Source organism: Sinocyclocheilus grahami, unplaced genomic scaffold (assembly GCF_001515645.1).
Source record: "Sinocyclocheilus grahami isolate Dianchi unplaced genomic scaffold, SAMN03320097.WGS_v1.1 scaffold623.1, whole genome shotgun sequence".
Taxonomy (NCBI): domain Eukaryota; kingdom Metazoa; phylum Chordata; class Actinopteri; order Cypriniformes; family Cyprinidae; genus Sinocyclocheilus; species Sinocyclocheilus grahami.
The window spans coordinates 310,106-332,671 of NW_015505802.1; the positions used below are offsets into that span (position 1 = coordinate 310,106).

The following is a 22,566-nucleotide window of genomic DNA, read 5'->3' on the forward strand; positions in this document are numbered from 1 at the left end:
TTCCGAAAGCGGATGATGTCCGGAAACAGTGGTTGCAATTAATTTTTTAACTCTGTTCCTGAGCATTATAACCCCAATTTGCTATTGTGTGCTGCGCATTTTACTGAGGACAGCTTCCACAACATGAGTGAGTAGTGCCGGATTCCCAAAAGCTTTTGTTGAAAGACGGAGCAAGAGGCGGGGCAGTACTGAAACACCGTCCAATCACAACGCACTGGGACAGGTAACCAATCACAACACATTTAGTTTTTTGGAAGGCAGACCTTCATCAAAGCCGGAACTAATCGAGCGATTTGTGCCAGGCTAGGGAGAAAGGTATTGTAATAATGTAAATTATGTGAAAAATAATGCGTCTTTCGAACCAGCAAGCATGAGAGCATGTTCTAGTACACCCCAAAACAAATTCAAGACAGTGTAAAAGAGCATAATAGGACCCCTTTAAGACCTTTTTAGGCCTTAATTTTACATTATTTATTCTGTTATTTTCCTGTTTAGTTTCGTTGAACTGCTTTGAAACAACCCGTTTTGTATAAAGCACTATAGAAGTAAAGAGGAGTTTATTCACACACGTCCAAGTAAAAGTATGAAAGAGTTTCTCCTACTGACCTGGATTCTGAGACGAAGCGAGACCCAGCTGAGACACGGCATTGATCTTCAGTCAGCGGGAGAGAACAAGACAAAGACAAGATAAAGATGAAAATCAACAAAAACACTCCTGTGTGTGTGTGTGTGTGTGTGTGTGTGTGTGCGTGCGTGAGAGAGTGTGTGTGTGAGCGTGAGTGTGTGTGTGTGAGCGAGCGTGTGTGTTTGAGTGTGTGTGTGTGTGTGTGAGCGTGTGTGTGAGCGTGTTTGAGTGCGTGTGTGTGAGTGTGTGTGTGTGAGAGAGTGTGTGTGTGATAGTGCTGTGTTCAAAATATCGATACGACGATGTATCGTCACAGAGATTTGACGATACGAGTATCGATACAGCTGGCCCTGTATCGATACTGTGGCACGTGTGCAGCAGTGGACCACGCTTAATTTTACAACGTTTAAAATAAGCGGAAACTTAAAAAAAATGTTGTGCACACCGCCATGCGAAACGACGCCGCACGCACTCAAAGCGAACTTGCGGACGCTCGAGTATAAATCAGCAGGCTTGCCAGAAGAAAGCCTCTTCTATCTAAAAAAGCTTGGCAGCACGGTTTAGGTTTGCAAAGTTGCATCTGAACAAACCATAAGTCTTCTAGAACAATGACCTTTGAACAGATGAGACCATGATTATTTATTTGCACAATGCAGGGTCTGAACAGTAGCATGCTCTGTGTTAGATGCCAAGATGGATATGTCACACATTATGTCAGGTCTACACACAATATTTGTGCAATCTTTTATTTTAGCGTGCCCATCTCAACGTCTGTGAGTGAAGCTTCACGCTGTGTTGCTCTGGTGGACTCCACTGGAATGGGTTGCAGATTTGTTATGTACGTTCCTTGCTGTACGTGTATTTCATCCTCCAGAGAATGTAAATGTCTCTGGTTAACTCTTTACCTTGTAAAAAGGCTGCTTTAATGTCCTTGGAGTTTAGCTGCCATTTATTCTGACATATGACTGCCATGATCATTTTTAGAGACTCTGAACTACATGCAGGCGAGTCTTTGGGAAGGTCTTGTGTGTTCGTTTCTTCAAAGCCTTAGGTACAACTCCAGCAGTTGTTTCTTTTAGTGTGGAGATGTACACACAGTATTTGTGCAATCTTTTATTTTAGCGTGCCCATCTCAACGTCTGTGAGTGAAGCTTCACGCTGTGTTGCTCTGGTGGACTCCACCTGAATGGGTTGCAGATTTGTTATGTACGTTCCTTGCTGTACGTGTATTTCATCCTCCAGAGAATGTAAATGTCTCTGGTTAACTCTTTACCTTGTAAAAAGGCTGCTTTAATGTCCTTGGAGTTTAGCTGCCATTTATTCTGACATATGACTGCCATGATCATTTTTAGAGACTCTGAACTACATGCAGGCGAGTCTTTGGGAAGGTCTTGTGTGTTCGTTTCTTCAAAGCCTTAGGTACAACTCCAGCAGTTGTTTCTTTTAGTGTGGAGATGCACTTCTGCCCTTCATCTTTCACTTCTTCTGATTCTCTCCGAGCATTCGGCTTCTGTGAATGCTTTTCTCATTGCACGTAGTGTTGTGATTTGCTTAGCTATCCAAGCACTCATACTGGTTTACTTACTTGTCTGTGTAGTTTCAGCAGGACTCTCTCCTTTTCTTTTGTTGTCATGTTTTCGGTCACAGCAAGAATTTCATTTTAATTTTGCTCTCACTTGTCTCCTTTTCACCTAGATGACTGCCATCTCTCAAGTTCACACAATAATGTCCTGAAGATGTCAGTTCGAGGTTAACAGGTTGTTTAAACATCGTTGCTTTGTCATTTGCAATGTCCAGAACTGCACTTGCTCTTTTCAATGAAGCATATAATCAATAAAACATAGCTTAACACTGGGCACCTCACAGTCACTGAATCATAGGGTGTCTTAACTTTGTCACACATGGCTTTTCCATCTTGGCTTTATTTTTGTTAGCACGGTGTGATATGTCATGTGTTGTTGTTCATCTGAGGCTTTATTTCCAAATTTTAAGACTTTCCAAAGACCAGATAATTTTTTGTTATCTCCTGATACAGAAAACCATGGAATTCAATCGGGTGTCCTTACTTTTTCACATCACTGTATGTACGTATAGTTTAATACAAAGGACCAAAAACCAATCACAAAGAGTACTTTCTTCATTTAAAAACATGAGATGCAGTGGAATGGGGAAAAAATGCCATAAAGTCTCAAGACATGTTTTTATAAGTTGAACTTAAATTAATTCTCCATGGCTTTCTAAACATGCAGCTTCTTTTGTGCGAGACGCGAGTGCAACGCTGATAGATGTCCCTCTAGAAAACGTGATAAATGTGTTCTGTGTGAATGGCTTGGTTTCAGTTTTGACGTAAACAACATTTTCTCTGCATTGATGTTCTGTTTTTCCGCAGTATTTTGAACGAGCAGCGCCGCATCTAGTGCTGCATAGACTAACAACACATTATAATGCAGTGACACTTACATCGTCAGCGCATCTCGTGTCCACTGATAACGTTTTAGCATTCAAATGTGGATTTTTATTTTAAATCCGACGAATATTCCCAAATCGATGTTTTCTGACAGCCCTAGTGTGCATGTGTGTTTAAAGTACCGCTTCATCAGGTGCTGCTACGCTTCTTTTCGCCGGCAGTAAGTGCACCTGCGGTGGAGGGTTGCTGTTGTATTCTCGCACACGAGCACACGTCATCATGCTCTCGAGGTACAAGTAAACCGGATCCTTCTCCGTCTCCTGCACCTGTGATCAGCACGAACAACAGGACACAGAAAACTAAAATAAACAAACAATCGAAATATAGTCGGAAGCGTCTGTGCACACGAGCAACTCGTAGCTAAACACAGTTAACTTCGTTAACGAAATCTATGACGAAAAATGTTAGTCAACAACGTAAAATGAGACGACAAGACGATAATAAGGTCATTAAACGTAAAACTGAGACTACATCAACATGCAATATTGTTGACGAAAAAAGACTAGACTAAAAGAAGTTTCAGTTGGGGCCGGATTATTTTTATCGTTATAATATTTGAGAGTAGGTTTTTAGTTTTCATAACGTAGACAGGGCGAGAGTATATCTAAAGTCTTTAGTGTTTATTTAGCCTCTAACTGATATCCTGTTATAAATCTGTACACTAGATGAGGATGAGTCAATATTCTATTGATTTGTGCTTATTATTGAAAGAGCGACTTCTGATGAAATGTAAAAATACATTTCCCAAATGAAAACGATCACTGCAATTAACTCTTTCCCCGCCAAACACAGAATTTTCCTGGTTTCTGTGTTCTCGCTGTTAAACGCTAGGGGGCGCTGTTACACATCTCCTGAATGAGTCTAGAATCACTCGATCAAAAACACAGACGAGGAAGACACAGAAACCAGCGATCTCATATATAAGCATATGCATATGAAAAATAACGCGATCATCAACAATAACCGCATATAAATGAAAACTGCCTAATGTTGCCGAGTGAAATGTGGATCCAGAAAGTGTGCAAGCTTTGGGAGTGCTGATGGAAGCCATCTACTGCATCGTTGCTTTGATAATATTGCTGAATATGATCCAGATGTAATATTTGATTAAAATGTGATTTTCTCAGCTTTTTGCTTTAAAATTTTGTTTTTTTTTCATGAAACCTGCCTGCATTCAAGTGTTGATAAAAAAGAATGCTTAAAGCTAAAATGAAACGTTTGTTTAAAAGTAGAGGGTCTGTTCTAAATTTTGATAAAAGATATTCATACAACAAAATATTCTGGGGGCTATGAAATTTGAGTGAAAATCAGCAAAAATGCTGGCGGTGGCTGGCAACTTTTTTCAAAAACGCTGGCGGGGAAAGAGTTAAAATTGAGACAATAATCATTTTTATCATTTTAAACATTATACAGCAAGACAAAAATGTGACAAACTATAGACTAAAATGCTCAAACATTTAGTTGACTAAAACTCAACTAAAACAGCAGAAGTTGACTAAATATGATCAAAACTAAAAGTTGCATTTGAAAACCTAGCAGAGAAAAGCAGCACGGCTTGATAGACAGCAGCTGACCTGAGGACAGGGCCACGGCGCGGGAGCATGATGGTGCGGCGCTCGTCTCGGCGCTCCGCTGGCTCTGGGAGTGAACAGCGGCTCGGGGTCGTTCTCTCCGGCTCTCCTCCTCCACAGGCTGCTGATTCTGAGCGCTGGCTCCGGCCTGCCGTCTGATCCGGGGCCAGCGACGGCTGTGACACCACACAAGAGCAGCAGCATCACTCACAACACAACACATGACCTACAGGCACAAGATCGGTCACTGAAAACGATTAACTTCTGACGTCTATATGGGCTACTGTAAATATACGGTTAGTGACATCAGTGTCACAGATTCAATCACAGCGACCCGAGAAACAGCAAGATCCAGAACAGAACATTTACACACGAGTGTTATTATAGATAACTTAACTGAAATTGTTTTCATTTTTGGTAAGTTTTAGTTAGGGCTGTGCGATTTTTCCGATTTGATCGATTAATTTGAATGTAATGCTTTGCCACGATTGTATTTTTTATAAATCGAGGAATCACTATTTTGAATAGAAATATTACCAAACGTTAGATTTAGACACTTTGACAATATGCCGGTGATAACGGTAAAGAGAAAAGAACGATCCAACCGAGTTCAGTGAAGCACCGCGAGCAGAATATATATCACTAGACACCATTCACACAGAATGAGCTTTTGTGTTGATAAAGATGCGACGCTGCAGTGGAATAGCAAACACATGCAAGAAGATGAAGTGAACTCCTCTTAACTTGAGCGCAGTGTTTTTAGAAAGCTGTTTCATGCAAGAGACGCTGCAAGAGACGCGAGAGCAACAGTCAAACAGTCCATGTTCACACAGAAAACACAATGGAAAAGCAGCGCAAGCGAATAATAAAACCTGTGAAGAACTGTTACTGTACGTCTGATATTTCATGTTTGCATCACGCTGTCAGACTGAAAGCTGCTGTTGTTTTACGGAACATTTAGAGTTAATAATACTCTACTGCTGTTATACCTTCAGTCGTTTTGAGTTTGAATTAACTTGACTTCTGAGATTTTTTTTAAAGCATTGTATTATTTCTGAACATATGTATAAGACAAGTTTGTACAAGATGTAGTTATAGTTCATGCATCTTTTCTGCAAAGATATTTAACAAGTGATTTGTTTAACATTGATATCTTCATGTGCGCTGCACTTGGAACAGAATTGTCTTTAACTAGAGGAAGTCACTGGAATCATGTCGTAGTTACATTTTCAAGTCGACTAGTTAAAAATCGTAAAAAATTGAGAATCGGTCAAACGTTCTGAAAATAAATCTAGATTTTCTTTTTTTGCTGTATCGTCCAGCCCTAGTTTTAGTATTTCTTTTAAATATGTCTATATGTGTCCCTGCAGCACAAAAGCAGTGTTGAGTCGCTGGGGGATATTTGTAGCAATAGCCAACAATACATTGTATGGGTCACAATTATACATTTCTCTTTTATGCCAAAAATCATTAGGATATTAAGTAAAGATCATGTTCCATGAAGATATTTAGTAAGTTTCCTACCGTAAATATATCAAAACTTAATGTTTGATTAGTAATATGCATTGCTAAGAACTTCATTTGAACAACTTTAAAGATGATTTTCTCAATATTTAGATTTTTTTGCACCCTCAGATTCCAGATTTTCAACAAAAATTAAAAAAATATTTTTTAACAGACCATACATCAATGGAGAGCTTATTTATTCAGCTTTCATATGATGTATAAATCTCAATTTCATTCAAGTTTTAGTTATTTTAGTACAAAACATGCTGTACTGAAAACTAAAACCTATAAAGAATAAAAACAATACAGAAAAAAAAGATAAAAACAACTAAATTACCAAACTGAAAATCTAATCGGAATCTAAATATGAATAAGAATAACATGTGAATGAGTAAACTAAGAGTGACTGGCACTTGAGCGCAACAGTAAAGTGCAGACTTACGGAAGGCCACCAGGCTCCCGGCGCTGTGCTCGGAGCGCACGAGGAGGATCTTGTGCTTGAAGCAGCCGCAGCTGAACATGCACTGCACACGTCTGCAGTGAGTGGATCCTCGTGCTTCTCTGTTCAGACTTTCACAGACGCAGCCCAGCCGGCAGAAGTCTTTACCACACACACCTTCCCTGTCCTGCTGCTTCGTCTTCACCGCCTTCTGTACAGATCACATCATTCTAACACTTTTATACAGACTCTTAATAAGGGGACAAAATGTTTTAATCCCAGCATGAGAAAACTGAACAATATTTATATATTAAATCTTGTGCTAATGCCTATTTTTGATAATCCAGTGGGGAAAAACACGTTAATCCTGTTATCTCATTCAGCAACTTTGCAAACTTTCTTTACAGTAGCACAGCGATTCCCAAACATTTTAGTCAGCTGAACCCCTTAGACGTAAAATATTTACGTGAAGAACTTTCCGAGATTTCTTCAATAATTTAACGACGCATTCACAAGTTCACAGTTCTCTAAGGTTGGTAACAAGTCACATGACATGCAAGCAAACAGATAAAATATCAAATCTTATTAGTAACTGTTCTGTACCTACCTCAGAAAGCACTGGTAGTTAGAGATGCACCGATGTATCGGCCGAGTTTTGATTATTTTAAAGCCATCTGCATATATCGGTAATAGCATGAAAAGGGCCGATAACGATGCTTTATTAATTAACTGCATGGAGACAACGAGTTGCACGTCTGTTGCATAATCCAGCGTTTTTCAAAATAATTAAATACTTGCCAAAACAAAATAAAATCTATAGAAAATATCGTTTGTCACCCGGCTCAGGTGTAAATTCATCACCGGTAAGTCGTCACGAACCGCCAACCATTAGAACTACATTGACATGAAAATGAATGTCAGGTAATATGCAGCTTTTTGTTTGAAGCCAGTGTAGAACACGGATTCACACACGGTCACATTTCTGTGAACGGAGAAAACTATATAGGCTACATAAAAAGGAATATATAGGCCTATACACTAAATATATTTCACTGAAATCATTAACGGATTAACAAAACAAAAGAAATAAAGTGCCGAGTTTCGGATAATTGTAAAACGCGCTCCGAAGTTCACGGAAAGGAAACCGAGACGGCAGAAAGCGGTTTTCTTTATTTTACAAAAGCTTCACAGTTTTGAATGATGTTTTGCTTCTATCTGTATGACAAACCAGCGTTGCTATGACCTTAATTATGAGTTACAGTTGGGAAAACAATGCAGTGATCGCGTCGGTGCCTCACACACACATACAACCGATTTATGCTAATTAGACAACGCAGCCTGTTCATTATCAAAATAAAATACAGTTAAAGAAGCATACAAAGTTACACTTTTCAATTTAAATAGTCCGTAGTACAGTCTGTGCCTCACTGCTGTTATAGTCTATATGTGAAGGATGAGGTTTTACATCCACATGCGAGTGACCGAAGAACAAAGCCTATGGTTCACATAATAAATAATAGTTTAGCATCCAGATACTTCACGAATGTGGAAACATCTGGATTCGTGCAGAATGAGAGAGATAGGCTTCAGATTCGCTTTTAAATTAATTCGTTTTGGCTTGACGCTTATATTTAGCCTAAATACAACTTTAGAGGATTTGTTGTGGAGAGAAGGGAACTAAAATAGCCTAATTGTGTTTGTAATTTTGCTTTTATTTACCATTATTTTAGCCTACATTATTTCTGAATGTAATAATATAATGTAACGTACAGCCTACTAATTTAGGCTGTTTTTTTCCTCTCAAAACGCTTATAGGAGCTTATAAACGCTTCATATAGAATACTATGAAATATGTTGCGTGCCTTATTCTGTGTAAGGAGCCTCATCTTCTCACAGAAGGATTTATTTCAAACACTACGCTAACAGCTGTCATTATCGCGAACGATTTCTTCGATTTCATAATCGTACGATTATATCGTCTGTGACTTTCTTTGCGTAGCTTGTCAGTGAACTCCGGCTCTGTGTAGTAAATGCTGCTCCGTCTGAAAGCATGTGATGGAGATTTACTACTAATCACAGAACCGCTTTACTGACGAGATGCGCGTGACTATCGCACTCGATTAATCCTGCAGCCCTACTGCATTGGCTAAGACTAAACGAGATCATCTTTTTGAGTAAATTAAACGCTGTACTTTATTATTGTTATTATTATTAGTATGATTATTATTATTATTGGCAAAGAAAAAGTTGTTTGTTAAAATCGGTATCGGCCATTAAAAATCCTATCGGTGCATCCCTACTGGTAATATAAGGTAACTACATGGGGTAGGTTCAGAGTTATTACAATTACTATAATAAGTAGAGTATGTACATGAGTAACAGGACTGTAAAATAAAGGGCTACTGATTTTTTAATTATCTATTTATATAAATAAGCAAACATAGTGTTTTATGTTTTTATTGTAAAATGATTATATATCATATTTAAAATTATTTTATAATTATTTATTTATATAAATAAGCAAATATATGTGTATATGAGTTTTATTTCATTGTTTTGTAATTATTATATATAATATTATGAATTATTTTACAATTATTAATAATTTATTTATAAGTGAATAAACAATAATAAATTTTAATAAATGCATAATTATTATTTATAAAATTATTATTAAAAAAAAAATCTTATTACGTTTCATTTCACATTGCTATTGAAAAACCCTGCAGTAGCATAAAAACAACAGCGTCCAGTCCTAGCTAGTGTGCAGTAATCAGATGTGTAAGTGTGTTAGAGCCGTCTAATAAAAATTCTACATTTCGAATATTTGTCGAATTTAAAATAAAAATCCACATTTGAATGCAAAAACGTTGCATGTTAGGTCTCGAGACTTCATGGCGTTTTCCCCATCCCACTGTATCACATGTTTTTAACTGAAAAAAAGTAGTCTGTGATTGGTTTTCGGTCCTTTGTATTAAACTATACATACATGCATGATGCTGTTTTGTTTCTAATTATTTAAGCAGCTTGTGTTATGGGTTATAAACATTATTTTAAACATTATGCACTTTTTTCAAAGATAGTCGTGTTATTTTATTATGCTTTGAAGAAACGTGCATTAGTAATATTTTGCTCGATGCGCCCTCTTGTGGCCTCAGGAGAGAAGACAAAAGCTTTTTCCCCCCTAACTGAAATTATGCCCTTTAAATTAGAACATAATTCAATTATTGATGATATTTAAGTACAAAATTCTAACTTTTTCAGGCATTCTGCCAGCCCTAGTGTGTGTGTGAGAGCGGACGCACCTCTGCGGTCAGCAGTGAGCTCAGAGCGAAGCCGGCTCTCTCAGCGCTGATGCGAGTGGGACTCTGTCCGAGAGAGACGGCCTGCTGCTCCTGAGCCAGCAGCTCCGAGTGCTTCTGAGCGACATGATGCTGTTTTGTTTCTAATTATTTAAGCAGCTTGTGTTATGGGTTATAAACATTATTTTAAACATTATGCACTTTTTTCAAAGATAGTCGTGTTATTTTATTATGCTTTGAAGAAACGTGCATTAGTAATATTTTGCTCGATGCGCCCTCTTGTGGCCTCAGGAGAGAAGACAAAAGCTTTTTCCCCCCTAACTGAAATTATGCCCTTTAAATTAGAACATAATTCAATTATTGATGATATTTAAGTACAAAATTCTAACTTTTTCAGGCATTCTGCCAGCCCTAGTGTGTGTGTGAGAGCGGACGCACCTCTGCGGTCAGCAGTGAGCTCAGAGCGAAGCCGGCTCTCTCAGCGCTGATGCGAGTGGGACTCTGTCCGAGAGAGACGGCCTGCTGCTCCTGAGCCAGCAGCTCCGAGTGCTTCTGAGCGAATGCAGAGGCCTGTGCTCCGTCCACGGCGTCTCTGTTGAACCTCAGCGTCCGCCTCCGCCGCCGGTACCTTCTCCTGCGTCTGGAGGGAGCTCCGCTGGACGCTGCAGGACGCTGAGGAGGATCTTCAGAGACGCTGCGCTTCCACCGGAGTCTGGCCGAGGAAGAGCGCACTGCTTCCGGAGCCGCTCTAACACCTCGTCTGGATCGCCACGCTTTAGTGCGCTTGTCACGGAGTCCAGAGGGGGCAGAGCTGCGCGTCTGGAGCACACTATCTAGGGTCCTCACGTAGCTGCTGCTCTTGACGGGCAGCTGATAGAGCACCGGAGACGGAGCGCTGGAGGAAAACACGGCGGCGCGTTCGCTGATCCGCTGGCCTTCAGCCTCCAGATACTCGTCCAGCAGGACCGAGGAGAACGCCGAGTGACCGGCCGTGCCTGATCAGCAGCGGAAACAGGAGAAAAGCACACCTGAAGACCAGCCAATCCAATAAACGAAGCAGGGCTGGGAAAATAAACCGATGCATCGCAAATCGAGAAATGATTCCGCATTGATTCTGAGGTTTTCCGAAGGCGTCGCGATTCTCTCTCGAGTCGATTCTGAGCATAGTTTTGAACAGCAGATGGCGCTGCATGCTTCAGAAACAGACAAATCCTTACACACACTTGAACCTAAAATAATCCTTCATAGGATTCGAAAAGATTGCAGCGAATCACAAGGGTGTTCACAGTGGGCTGTGTTTACATTAATCTGGCGTCATAAAAGCATTCTGAGCCGAGGTGAAATTACAGACTCTAAAAAAAACTAAACTCTAAAAACTAGAGTAGAGCGACATCTGCTGTTAGAATATAAGCTCAGAATCAATTCCAGAGAGAGTCGCCATGCATTCGGAAGATCTCAGAATCAGTCCACGAATCAATTCTGCATCGATTCATCGCCGCAGCTCTAAAACGAAGGAGCTGTTTTTATGATGTGCTTACTGTCGGCTGAGCTCTTTGAACTGAACTTCTCCATCCAGCCTTTGATCCTGGTCAGATCGCTCATCTTCCCAGTGCGCGAAACTAAAGCGGCGTCTGGACACAAACAAGAAGCATAAATAATAAATAAATGAATTAAACAAAACTCCAATATATCATTAATAGCATGTTATTTTAATAGTTTTATAAATAAATCTCATACTCATTACTGTAGTTCTAAAAACTTCTGTTTTTAATATCACACTATTTTCTTCTATTTTTTTATTTGAACAGTAAACCTTTGTTGTGCAGCACTTTGTTTGCCAAAAAGGAATAAAAGAAATTAGTAAAAAAAAAAAAAAAGTTTAATTAAATTTTAAAAGATTAATTACATTGTCAATGTTTTATGCCTTCATTAGAAATGATTTTTGATTATAAAAAAAAAAAAAAAAAACGTATTATTTAAAATTCAAATTCAAATGAATGAATCCAGAAAAATTAAAACAGAAAACACAGAAATTTGGGAAAAAGTAAGAAGGTTTTCATAGGGCCCAAAAATGTTTAATAATAAAAAATATATATATATAATAATAATAATAATAAATAAAACTTTTTAAAGTTTTTGTTAAACTGTGTAGATTTCATTATTTCAATTAATGTAGCACGCTAATTTTAGTATTACTAAAATTTAATTTAAACATTAAAACAGAATCCAGAAAAATTCAAATGGAAGAAACAATTTAAAAAATGATAAAACAGACTCAATAGGACCCCATGTTTCTCATTAATGTCAGTGATGATTCATATTAGACTCCATCACTCTAATATAACAGCACAAACACCATAATCTTCATGATTTTGCTTACGGGAGGATGATGTGAGGACAGGTGAAGGCAAAGGTAGAGCAACACCCAGATAATGCAGGTCTATGGGTGCCGCTGGATCCAGAAGATTCAGCTTCAGCCCAACTGTGCAGAAACCAGAACAGAAAACAGAAATGAATAAACCAGACAATAACAGAGCAAAAGACGAACCGCAGATGGGTTATGAGTGCTGCGGGTATTTGATCTGCATCCTTTCACTTCTTCTTTTTTAATCTCAATAATTTAATTTTAATTCATCTTTTCCAGTAAGCAGGGATCAACGCTAAGGATTTTTTCTACTGAAAAAATAAAATAGTTGCCGTTATCATCGTTTTTGATCTGTTATCTTGTATTCTAATAAATAAGCTTATATGACACCAATATTTTAGATAACAATTACATTTTACAATTCTCTATTTCAATTTAGATACCACAGCGAAAATCACTAGCCAAAAATAAACAAATATAAAGTTTAAACATTATTAAAGACAAATGAACAAATTACAAATAATAGCACAATTAAATATAGGCCTATAGCACAAAGATAGAAATGAAATTATGCTTTAGGTTTTTATGTTTGTAGATGTTCAGGTTCAGAAATGGAAAAATCACATATAAAATAACATTCGCATATTCTTCACTCTGTGTTGCACCTTGATTTTTCATAGCCGTTTGAAATTAGAGGCAACCACTGCATTTTAATCATGAGTTGGAAAAAAGTGCAATGTTTGATTTATATTAGTTATCATCGTTTTTGATCTGTTATCTTGTATTCTAATAAATAAGCTTATATGACACCAATATTTTAGATAACAATTACATTTTACAATTCTCTATTTCAATTTAGATACCACAGCGAAAATCACTAGCCAAAAATAAACAAATATAAAGTTTAAACATTATTAAAGACAAATGAACAAATTACAAATAATAGCACAATTAAATATAGGCCTATAGCACAAAGATAGAAATGAAATTATGCTTTAGGTTTTTATGTTTGTAGATGTTCAGGTTCAGAAATGGAAAAATCACATATAAAATAACATTCGCATATTCTTCACTCTGTGTTGCACCTTGATTTTTCATAGCCGTTTGAAATTAGAGGCAACCACTGCATTTTAATCATGAGTTGGAAAAAAGTGCAATGTTTGATTTATATTAGACTGTAACAGAGTGGTCTGAATGAGATGCAGATTCACTCTCTGACAGCAGCGCTTATGGAACAGGGAGGCAGCGTTTCCTTGGTTACCGCTGTAAACACAGCAGGTGGCCCTTATGGAACAGTGATGCAGCGTTACCTTGGTTACCGCTGTAAACACAGCAGGTGGCCCTTATGGAACAGTGATGCAGCGTTACCTTGGTTACCGCTGTAAACACAGCAGGTGGCCCTTATGGAACAGTGATGCAGCGTTACCTTGGTTACCGCTGTAAACACAGCAGGTGGCCCTTATGGAACAGTGATGCAGCGTTACCTTGGTTACCGCTGTAAACACAGCAGGTGGCCCTTATGGAACAGTGATGCAGCGTTACCTTGGTTACCGCTGTAAACACAGCAGGTGGCCCTTATGGAACAGTGATGCAGCGTTACCTTGGTTACCGCTGTAAACACAGCAGGTGGCCCTTATGGAACAGTGATGCAGCGTTACCTTGGTTACCGCTGTAAACACAGCAGGTGGCCCTTATGGAACAGTGATGCAGCGTTACCTTGGTTACCGCTGTAAACACAGCAGGTGGCCCTTATGGAACAGTGATGCAGCGTTACCTTGGTTACCGCTGTAAACACAGCAGGTGGCCCTTATGGAACAGTGATGCAGCGTTACCTTGGTTACCGCTGTAAACACAGCAGGTGGCCCTTATGGAACAGTGATGCAGCGTTACCTTGGTTACCGCTGTAAACACAGCAGGTGGCCCTTATGGAACAGTGATGCAGCGTTACCTTGGTTACCGCTGTAAACACAGCAGGTGGCCCTTATGGAACAGTGATGCAGCGTTACCTTGGTTACCGCTGTAAACACAGCAGGTGGCCCTTATGGAACAGTGATGCAGCGTTACCTTGGTTACCGCTGTAAACACAGCAGGTGGCCCTTATGGAACAGTGATGCAGCGTTACCTTGGTTACCGCTGTAAACACAGCAGGTGGCCCTTATGGAACAGTGATGCAGCGTTACCTTGGTTACCGCTGTAAACACAGCAGGTGGCCCTTATGGAACAGTGATGCAGCGTTACCTTGGTTACCGCTGTAAACACAGCAGGTGGCCCTTATGGAACAGTGATGCAGCGTTACCTTGGTTACCGCTGTAAACACAGCAGGTGGCCCTTATGGAACAGTGATGCAGCGTTACCTTGGTTACCGCTGTAAACACAGCAGGTGGCCCTTATGGAACAGTGATGCAGCGTTACCTTGGTTACCGCTGTAAACACAGCAGGTGGCCCTTATGGAACAGTGATGCAGCGTTACCTTGGTTACCGCTGTAAACACAGCAGGTGGCCCTTATGGAACAGTGATGCAGCGTTACCTTGGTTACCGCTGTAAACACAGCAGGTGGCCCTTATGGAACAGTGATGCAGCGTTACCTTGGTTACCGCTGTAAACACAGCAGGTGGCCCTTATGGAACAGTGATGCAGCGTTACCTTGGTTACCGCTGTAAACACAGCAGGTGGCCCTTATGGAACAGTGATGCAGCGTTACCTTGGTTACCGCTGTAAACACAGCAGGTGGCCCTTATGGAACAGTGATGCAGCGTTACCTTGGTTACCGCTGTAAACACAGCAGGTGGCCCTTATGGAACAGTGATGCAGCGTTACCTTGGTTACCGCTGTAAACACAGCAGGTGGCCCTTATGGAACAGTGATGCAGCGTTACCTTGGTTACCGCTGTAAACACAGCAGGTGGCCCTTATGGAACAGTGATGCAGCGTTACCTTGGTTACCGCTGTAAACACAGCAGGTGGCCCTTATGGAACAGTGATGCAGCGTTTCCTTGGTTACCGCTGTAAACACAGCAGCGCTGCGCTTATTAACACTAATTTAAATGCATCAAACAGAGATATACGGGCAGTCCAAAAGACATTTGGGCCGTTACCAAACAAATGAAATTAACACAGAAGCTGCGTCTGAAGTGGCATTTAGATGTATTTACACACTGTTTAATGCAGGACATGAATGCATTTAACCTGCCATTACAAATGCAAAAATAATGTTTTGATCTATTAAACATAAAACGTTAAATACTGATATTTAAAATTATTTAAACAATAAAAAGATACTGTAAATGTGAAATTAAAACCACCAGTAGGTGGCAGCAAAGTCATTGTTAATAAGTGATTCATTGTGATTGAACAGAATCATTTAAACGGTTGATTCATTTTGTCGTGTTGCTCAGAGACACAAAACAGTGCTGTGGTTGTGTTTGGAAATATTTTTCTTGTCGAAATAGTGCAAAAACAAGCAATATGGTGTCTAAAATGTAAGTCTCTTAATTAACTGTTGTAAAAAATCAATGTCACATTTGTAATCATGGTAATATTTGGAGAAAAAAACGGCACTCTTCGTGTGAAATTGATTAACTATATGAAGTGGCATAAATATATAAATTTTCTGCCCCCATGTCTTGAACTTGTGATCATTCTAAATGCATTTTAATACTGAATCATGCAGTGAACTCTAGACTTGATGTGTGCGTACGCTCCGTAGGTGTGTTTTGTTTGGTTTTTGCGAAATACTTGATAATGTCAAAATCACACCAATTCTGACATTATGGCAGACGATATACAGTACGCATTCAGATCCTGCAGGTTTGATGTGTGTTGGTCTGTGTGTGTTCACCTTGTTGAAGCACAGGATGAATGATCTGCCGGTTCTTCAGCTGCTGGAGCTGCTGCAGTAAGACCAGCTCCTGCTCACAGATCCAGTCTGCAGACGTCACAAACAAACACACATGAGTTCCTCATCAGAGCGGAGGATGCTCACGGATCAGATGCTCACACACCTGCATCACGCGCTGGCTTCTCCGCTCCAGTCTGCGAGTGTGATGAAGCAGATGTCTCCACAGATCTCCTCATGTTTCCAACATGAACGTCCAGCGCCTCCTGAGACACAAAGCAGCTGATGAACAGCGACTGTCTTCAGGCAAAGGATAATAAACCAGCTCTGTTCATTCGGAGTAAACGCTGTGTGAAGTGTTGGTTTGATATCGGTGTCTAATTCATTATAAATCAGTGTTACATCAAACCTGTTCTCAGACACTGAAAACAAAAACACTAATTGCAATTTTACTGTGATTATTGATTATAATATTTAAATATTTTGATAATGCGAAATAAAAATATTAAACAAAATAAGAGACATATTGTAATAATACTGCAAGATTTAAAAAAAAGGATTATTTTATTTTACTGTAAAATTTAAATTCTAATTAATTTCTACATTTTCAAAGGGTAAACTACGAAGTTTTTATTTTGATGGGTTGTCGACAAATAAAATTGATACGCTGTCTGTTTCTCCACACACATGCAGCGCCGTGTTTCAGAACGGCTTGACCGTAAACGAAACCACTGAAACACCGTCTCATGAACTACATGTGTGTAAAAGTATAAATAGCAATTGAGTTTAAGTTTGGGCTGTTGTTAATTGTAATCTTATAGTAATATAAAGAGCTCCCTATAGTTTAGAGCAGAAGCTGAGGTAGATTTTTATCCCTGAGGAAATTAATTATAATTTAATTTATTTAAAGAAAGAGCAATGTGTTTAGTAAACATTGTAAAAAAAAAAAAAAATTTTTTTAATTATAATAAAAAGCAATTTGTTTATTTTTTTCCTCCTGCTGTACAGAAACCATACCGAACCGTCATGTTTGTGTGCCGTTGCACTCCTAGTGAATGCAGTAGCTGGTCTTTCATACCTTGGCAGTGAAGGACACAAACAGCACGCCGTCCACGTGCTCCAGGTCAGGCTGCATGGACGCGGTGCTGACCGCAGCAGATCTGTGCTTCACGTTAGTCCACCATTTAGCCTTGGCTTTCCTCGCGCCACTCCTCCAGCCCCTGCGGTAAACACGCTTCACTCCGCAGCTGATCCCAGATCTGTGCGGCTCTGAGCTCTGAGACGATCGCAGAGACACCTCATCAGCAGATGCAGGAGCTAACGAGGCCACAGGCTCAGCTGATGGGTCTCTAACGAGCGTCTCGTCACTCATCCGTCCCTCTTCACTGGACACTGGATGTGTGTGTGTCGAGCTACAGGTAAAAGAAGAAACACGTCATAATCAAACACACTCATGATGACAGAAGGGTGCATCTCATCAAAACTCATGTGACCCTGGAGCACAAAACGGGTCAATATTTCTGAAATTGAGATGTATGCATCAGTTGAAAGCTGAATAAATGAGCTTTCCATTGATGTATGGTTTGTTAGGATCGGACAATATTTGAAAATCTGGAATCTGAGGGTGCAAAAAAATCTAAATATTGAGAAAATCATCTTTAAAGTTGTTCAAATGAAGTTCTTAGCAATGCATATTACTAATCAAACATTAAGTTTTGATATATTTACGGTAGGAGATTTACTAAATATCTTCATGGAACATGATCTTTACTTAATATCCTAATGATTTTTGGCATAAAAGAGAAATGTATAATTGTGACCCATACAATGTATTGTTGGCTATTGCTACAAATATCCCCCAGCGACTTAACACTGCTTTTGTGCTGCAGGGTCACTTATTTCAAAGCACAAGAATAAGACATTAGATTTTGCATAAAGAACATTTTTGCAGTGAAATACGACCCAGAACTTTCTTCTTGAGAAACAAAAACAGGTTAAATGAACAATTAAAACCACTGCATAGCACTACATTCATGTACCGATATGATTCATTTACATGATTTACATATTTGGTAGCCCTGAAAACCTACCAAAAAGGTAGGTTAAATTATGTAAGTTTCACTATTTTAATTAACTGTCCATGCTTTGTGATTACTAACATTTAAATTAACCGTTAAAACTGAGCCTAGAGAAATTAACACAGAAAAAAATTAATTTGGGAAAAAATAAAACTGCCCTAAAAACATAATTTTCGCTCATTTTTTTTATAAATTGCTGTTAAATTGTATACGTTTCATGATTTTAATCAATTAGCCCTTTTTTTCTTTTTTTACTAAATTAGTCACATTTAATTTAACCATTAAAAATAAAACAGAAAAATATAAATTTGGGGAAAAAATGAAAAAGAATTTGGCAAAAAATTCATAATCCCCTAAAAATTTAATTGTTGTTAAAATTTTTATAAATGTAATAGTATACGAGTCATTATTTAAATTTATTAATCATGCTGTTTGATTACTAAAATTGAAAATGCATTAAAATAAAAGAGCTCTAAACGTGTTTGACCCAAAATGAACTTTCTTAATGTGTGTTCCTGGTCTTACTGCGAATGATTCATCACTGACGCTATACTGAAGACATAAATGCTCGTCTGCTGCAACAGAATAAAGCCGCACCTGCGGTGTTTCTCGCTCAGAGCCAGCTTGAGTTTGTTCTGGATGAGGCGAGCGCTCGGCCCGTCCTCTCTGAACGCCAGCATGAAGGGGTTGCAGTCGATCTTGAGCCGGGTTATCAGTGGGTTCTGGTAGCTGGTCACCGCATAGAACGCTGTTTTAGGGAAGGTGAAGACGTGGACGTCTGGCTCGGGACAGGAGCTCACGGGAACCACGTAGAGCCGCGGCTGATAGCGGTGCATGGGCCGCAGAACCACAGCGGCGTCTGGATCCTCAGAGCTGAGCGACAGCTTCATCTTGTAGAAGGACACAGGCCCGTCCATCCAGCGCTGACCCGCAGCCGGAGAGTCCGGATGGAAACACACTAGAGAGGTCACCGTATGAACGTTACTCATCACGGTTATCAGTATCATCACCGTACTGCTAAAAAGTGCTAGAACTGTTCAAACAGCACCGACACATAAATCACCAAGTTTTGTATTTAAAATCAACAAACAATAAATAAAATGACTTTCTGTGCAGATGAGGCTCGTGCAGAAATCTAAACAAAGGAGCGCAACAGAAAGTTATGCCGCAGTAAAACAACACTATATGATTTAGGTACGCAACACAGAAGTATAGATTTTTGTTTGTGTATGCTGTCAACTATAGTTTTTAGAAAGAAAATCGGTACCGGCAGGTCACACTTACAAAAATATCGGAATCGGCCAAGAAAATTGCAATCGGTGCATCTCTAGTTCAAATAAAGCTTTGAAAAAGTTTCATAAGATGGTAAACCTCACATTTCAGCCTTTATACAGAGAAAACTGTTAAGTCAAAATGATAATTGATTAGTAAACGATTATATGCATTTTATCTGCTCCATAAATAATTCTAGATACCTTATGTGAATTGTTTAAATGAGTAGAATCCACATAAGCTTGTTTTCCATCAACCGGTCATAAATTACAGCAGGGCATGCAGAATTAGTCTGCTTTTAATGCTCAGACTGAATGTGAATGTGAGTCGCTGTAAAGCCACTCTGTGACAGCAGGTGGCGCTGATGGAGCAGCAGAATTACAGCAGTTTCTCGTAAAGAACACTAGTTTATTAGGTATTACACATGGAGAAGGTGAAAACAAAACGTGCCATCGAATCTTTTCTGAAGACCGTCAGAACCTTCAGAGGTACATATAATTAATTCATTCATATATTCATTTGTATAATTCCCTTAGCACTCTTTTAAAACCTCGCAGCTTTCTGCCGTTTTCACACAAATCGAAACTCATCTGCTGCTGTGCGAACATGAGACTGTTATTTAAAACTGTGCTTTATGCTGGACAGTATTTATGTATCCCGAGTTCAGTGAAGGACCGCGAGCAGAATATATATCACTAGACGCCATTCACACAGAATGAGCTTTTGTGTTGATAAAGATGCGACGCTGCAGTGTGAACAGTCTAGAAAAATTAAGAGAAAAAAAAATTTTTTTGCGAAAAAATAACTCGGCCCTGAAAACATAATTTTTTTTTTTTTTACTAAATTAGTCATTTAATTTAACCATTAAAACTGAATACGGACAGAAATATAACTGAAAAATATAAATTTGGGGAAAAAATGTAAAAGAATTTGGGAAAGAATAAAACGGATTTCAAAGGGCCCTAAAAATAAAATTTTTGTTAATATTTTTAATAAATTGTTCTTATGTGTTGTACGCATTGTGCACGTTTAATTATTTCAAATAATTAGACATGTTCTTTCATTATTAAAAATGTAATTTACCCACTGAAACAGAATACAGAAAAATACAAATGGAAAAAAATAAGTTTAAAATGTGTGTCCCTGCTCTTCCTGCGAATGACGTCCTAAAGACATAAATGTTTGCTAGCAACATCAGCTAAGTGTACTTGAACCGAACGGCGTTTGTGTCATTTGTGCTGGTTTGATCTGTGACGTTTCTGTCCTTCGTGTATGCCGTTAACAGAAACATTATTACATTTAAAGCTTTTTCATCGAACAGTCTAGAAAAATTAAGAGAAAAAAAAAAATTTTTGCGAAAAAATAACTCGGCCCTGAAAACATAATTTCCGTTAATTTTTTCATAAATTGCATGTTTCATGATTTTAATCAATTAGCCATTTTTTATTTTTTTTTTACTAAATTAGTCATTTAATTTAACCATTAAAACTGAATACGGACAGAAATATAACTGAAAAATATAAATTTGGGGAAAAAATGTAAAAGAATTTGGGAAAAAATTCATAAGCCCTTAAAAATGTAATTAAAAAAAAAAAAAAACGAATACATTTTTTTATTAAATAGTATACGAGTCATTATTTTAATTTACCAATCATGCCGTTTGATTACTAACATTTTAACGTTTGACCCTTGGTTGATTTTAAAATTGTATTTTATTTTATTAGACATCATTTTTGAATATTAAAATGTAATCAAACCATTAAAACAGACTCCAGAAAAATTAAAACAAAGAATGTGGAATTTGGGAAAGAATAAAACGGATTTCAAAGGGCCCTAAAAATAAAATTTTTGTTAATATTTTTAATAAATTGTTCTTATGTGTTGTACGCATTGTGCACGTTTAATTATTTCAAATAATTAGACATGTTCTTTCATTATTAAAAATGTAATTTACCCACTGAAACAGAATACAGAAAAATAAAAATGGAAAAAAATAAGTTTAAAATGTGTGTCCCTGCTCTTCCTGCGAATGACGTCCTAAAGACATAAATGTTTGCTAGCAACATCAGCTAAGTGTACTTGAACCGAACGGCGTTTGTGTCATTTGTGCTGGTTTGATCTGTGACGTTTCTGTCCTTCGTGTATGCCGTTAACAGAAACATTATTACATTTAAAGCTTTTTCATTCTTTCATCAACGCCACAGCATGTGCTTCTGTCTCGGGTCTAACCACAATAACTGCTCTGCAGAAAACTGTAGACTGTTCAAAGCTGTAAATAAAACAAAGACAAAGAAAATACTACTTCTGTCTTTTTCTTTCAAAATAGTTTAATTTAGCGCTGGGCAATGCTTAATCACGGTGAAAGGAACTGTTTTACAGTCTATGATCATTACGCTGATCATTACCTGCTTTTAAGAAGCCCCTCCCTCAGAAGTAGGCGATGGGCTCTGATTGGTTCGCTTCACACGGCAAAGTTTCTAAATGGCCCAAATTTGTTAATACAAGTCACGCGTGAGTAAACTGTTCTCTCATTGGTCAAAGTTCCACGGTTTATTTTCCGGGATTCCACTGAGCTGTCACAGCTGTCATCCGTCAGGACGGAACAATAACAGCTTCGCGGGCTTATTTTTGGGTTTTCTGTAGCTGTTGTTAATAATAATTTATCATTTTGAGTCCAGGATTGATTGGGAAAACATTTTTAAAATGCACATACTACAAAGAAGAGCAATAAGACGACATTATAAAACAAAAAAGTGCGCTTTGATTTTTGAATGACGAAGACGTGCTCTCCCACAGACATTCACAGGTTTTATACATTGTGATATAGCCTGGTTCGTTGGTCCGTTGGATCGGCTTGCACGCACGTCCATGTTTAATGCTTCTCATAGCTATGTGAAAATAAATGTATAATTGTAACAGTTGAGAGAGAGAGAGAGAGAGAGAGAGAGCGAGAGAGAGAGCGAGAGAGTGTGTGAGAGTGAGAGAGTGAGAGAGTGAGAGAGAGAGAGCGAGAGCGAGAGAGAGAGAGCGAGAGCGAGAGAGCGAGAGAGAGAGAGCGAGAGAGTGTGTGAGAGAGCGAGAGAGAGATGCAGAGCGTGTGCAGAGA

At 38.6% G+C, this 22,566-nt stretch overlaps 1 protein-coding gene across 1 annotated transcript in view; it reads right to left on the minus strand.

Annotated features, from left to right (window-relative positions):
- Positions 1 to 19,177, minus strand: part of LOC107557891 (MAX gene-associated protein-like) — a 30,003-nt gene extending 10,826 nt beyond the window's left edge. Inside the window, exons 1-11 of the mRNA XM_016241467.1 lie at positions 18,786 to 19,177; positions 17,189 to 17,522; positions 16,277 to 16,376; positions 16,114 to 16,200; positions 12,291 to 12,392; positions 11,449 to 11,541; positions 10,349 to 10,905; positions 6,612 to 6,819; positions 4,667 to 4,839; positions 3,215 to 3,358; positions 607 to 652 (exon numbers count right to left, since the gene is read on the minus strand). Coding sequence (XP_016096953.1) covers positions 607 to 652; positions 3,215 to 3,358; positions 4,667 to 4,839; positions 6,612 to 6,819; positions 10,349 to 10,905; positions 11,449 to 11,541; positions 12,291 to 12,392; positions 16,114 to 16,200; positions 16,277 to 16,376; positions 17,189 to 17,522; positions 18,786 to 19,177 — 2,236 coding nt within the window. The remainder of the gene's footprint in view (positions 1 to 606; positions 653 to 3,214; positions 3,359 to 4,666; positions 4,840 to 6,611; positions 6,820 to 10,348; positions 10,906 to 11,448; positions 11,542 to 12,290; positions 12,393 to 16,113; positions 16,201 to 16,276; positions 16,377 to 17,188; positions 17,523 to 18,785) is intronic.
- Between the last annotated feature and the right edge of the window lie 3,389 nt (positions 19,178 to 22,566).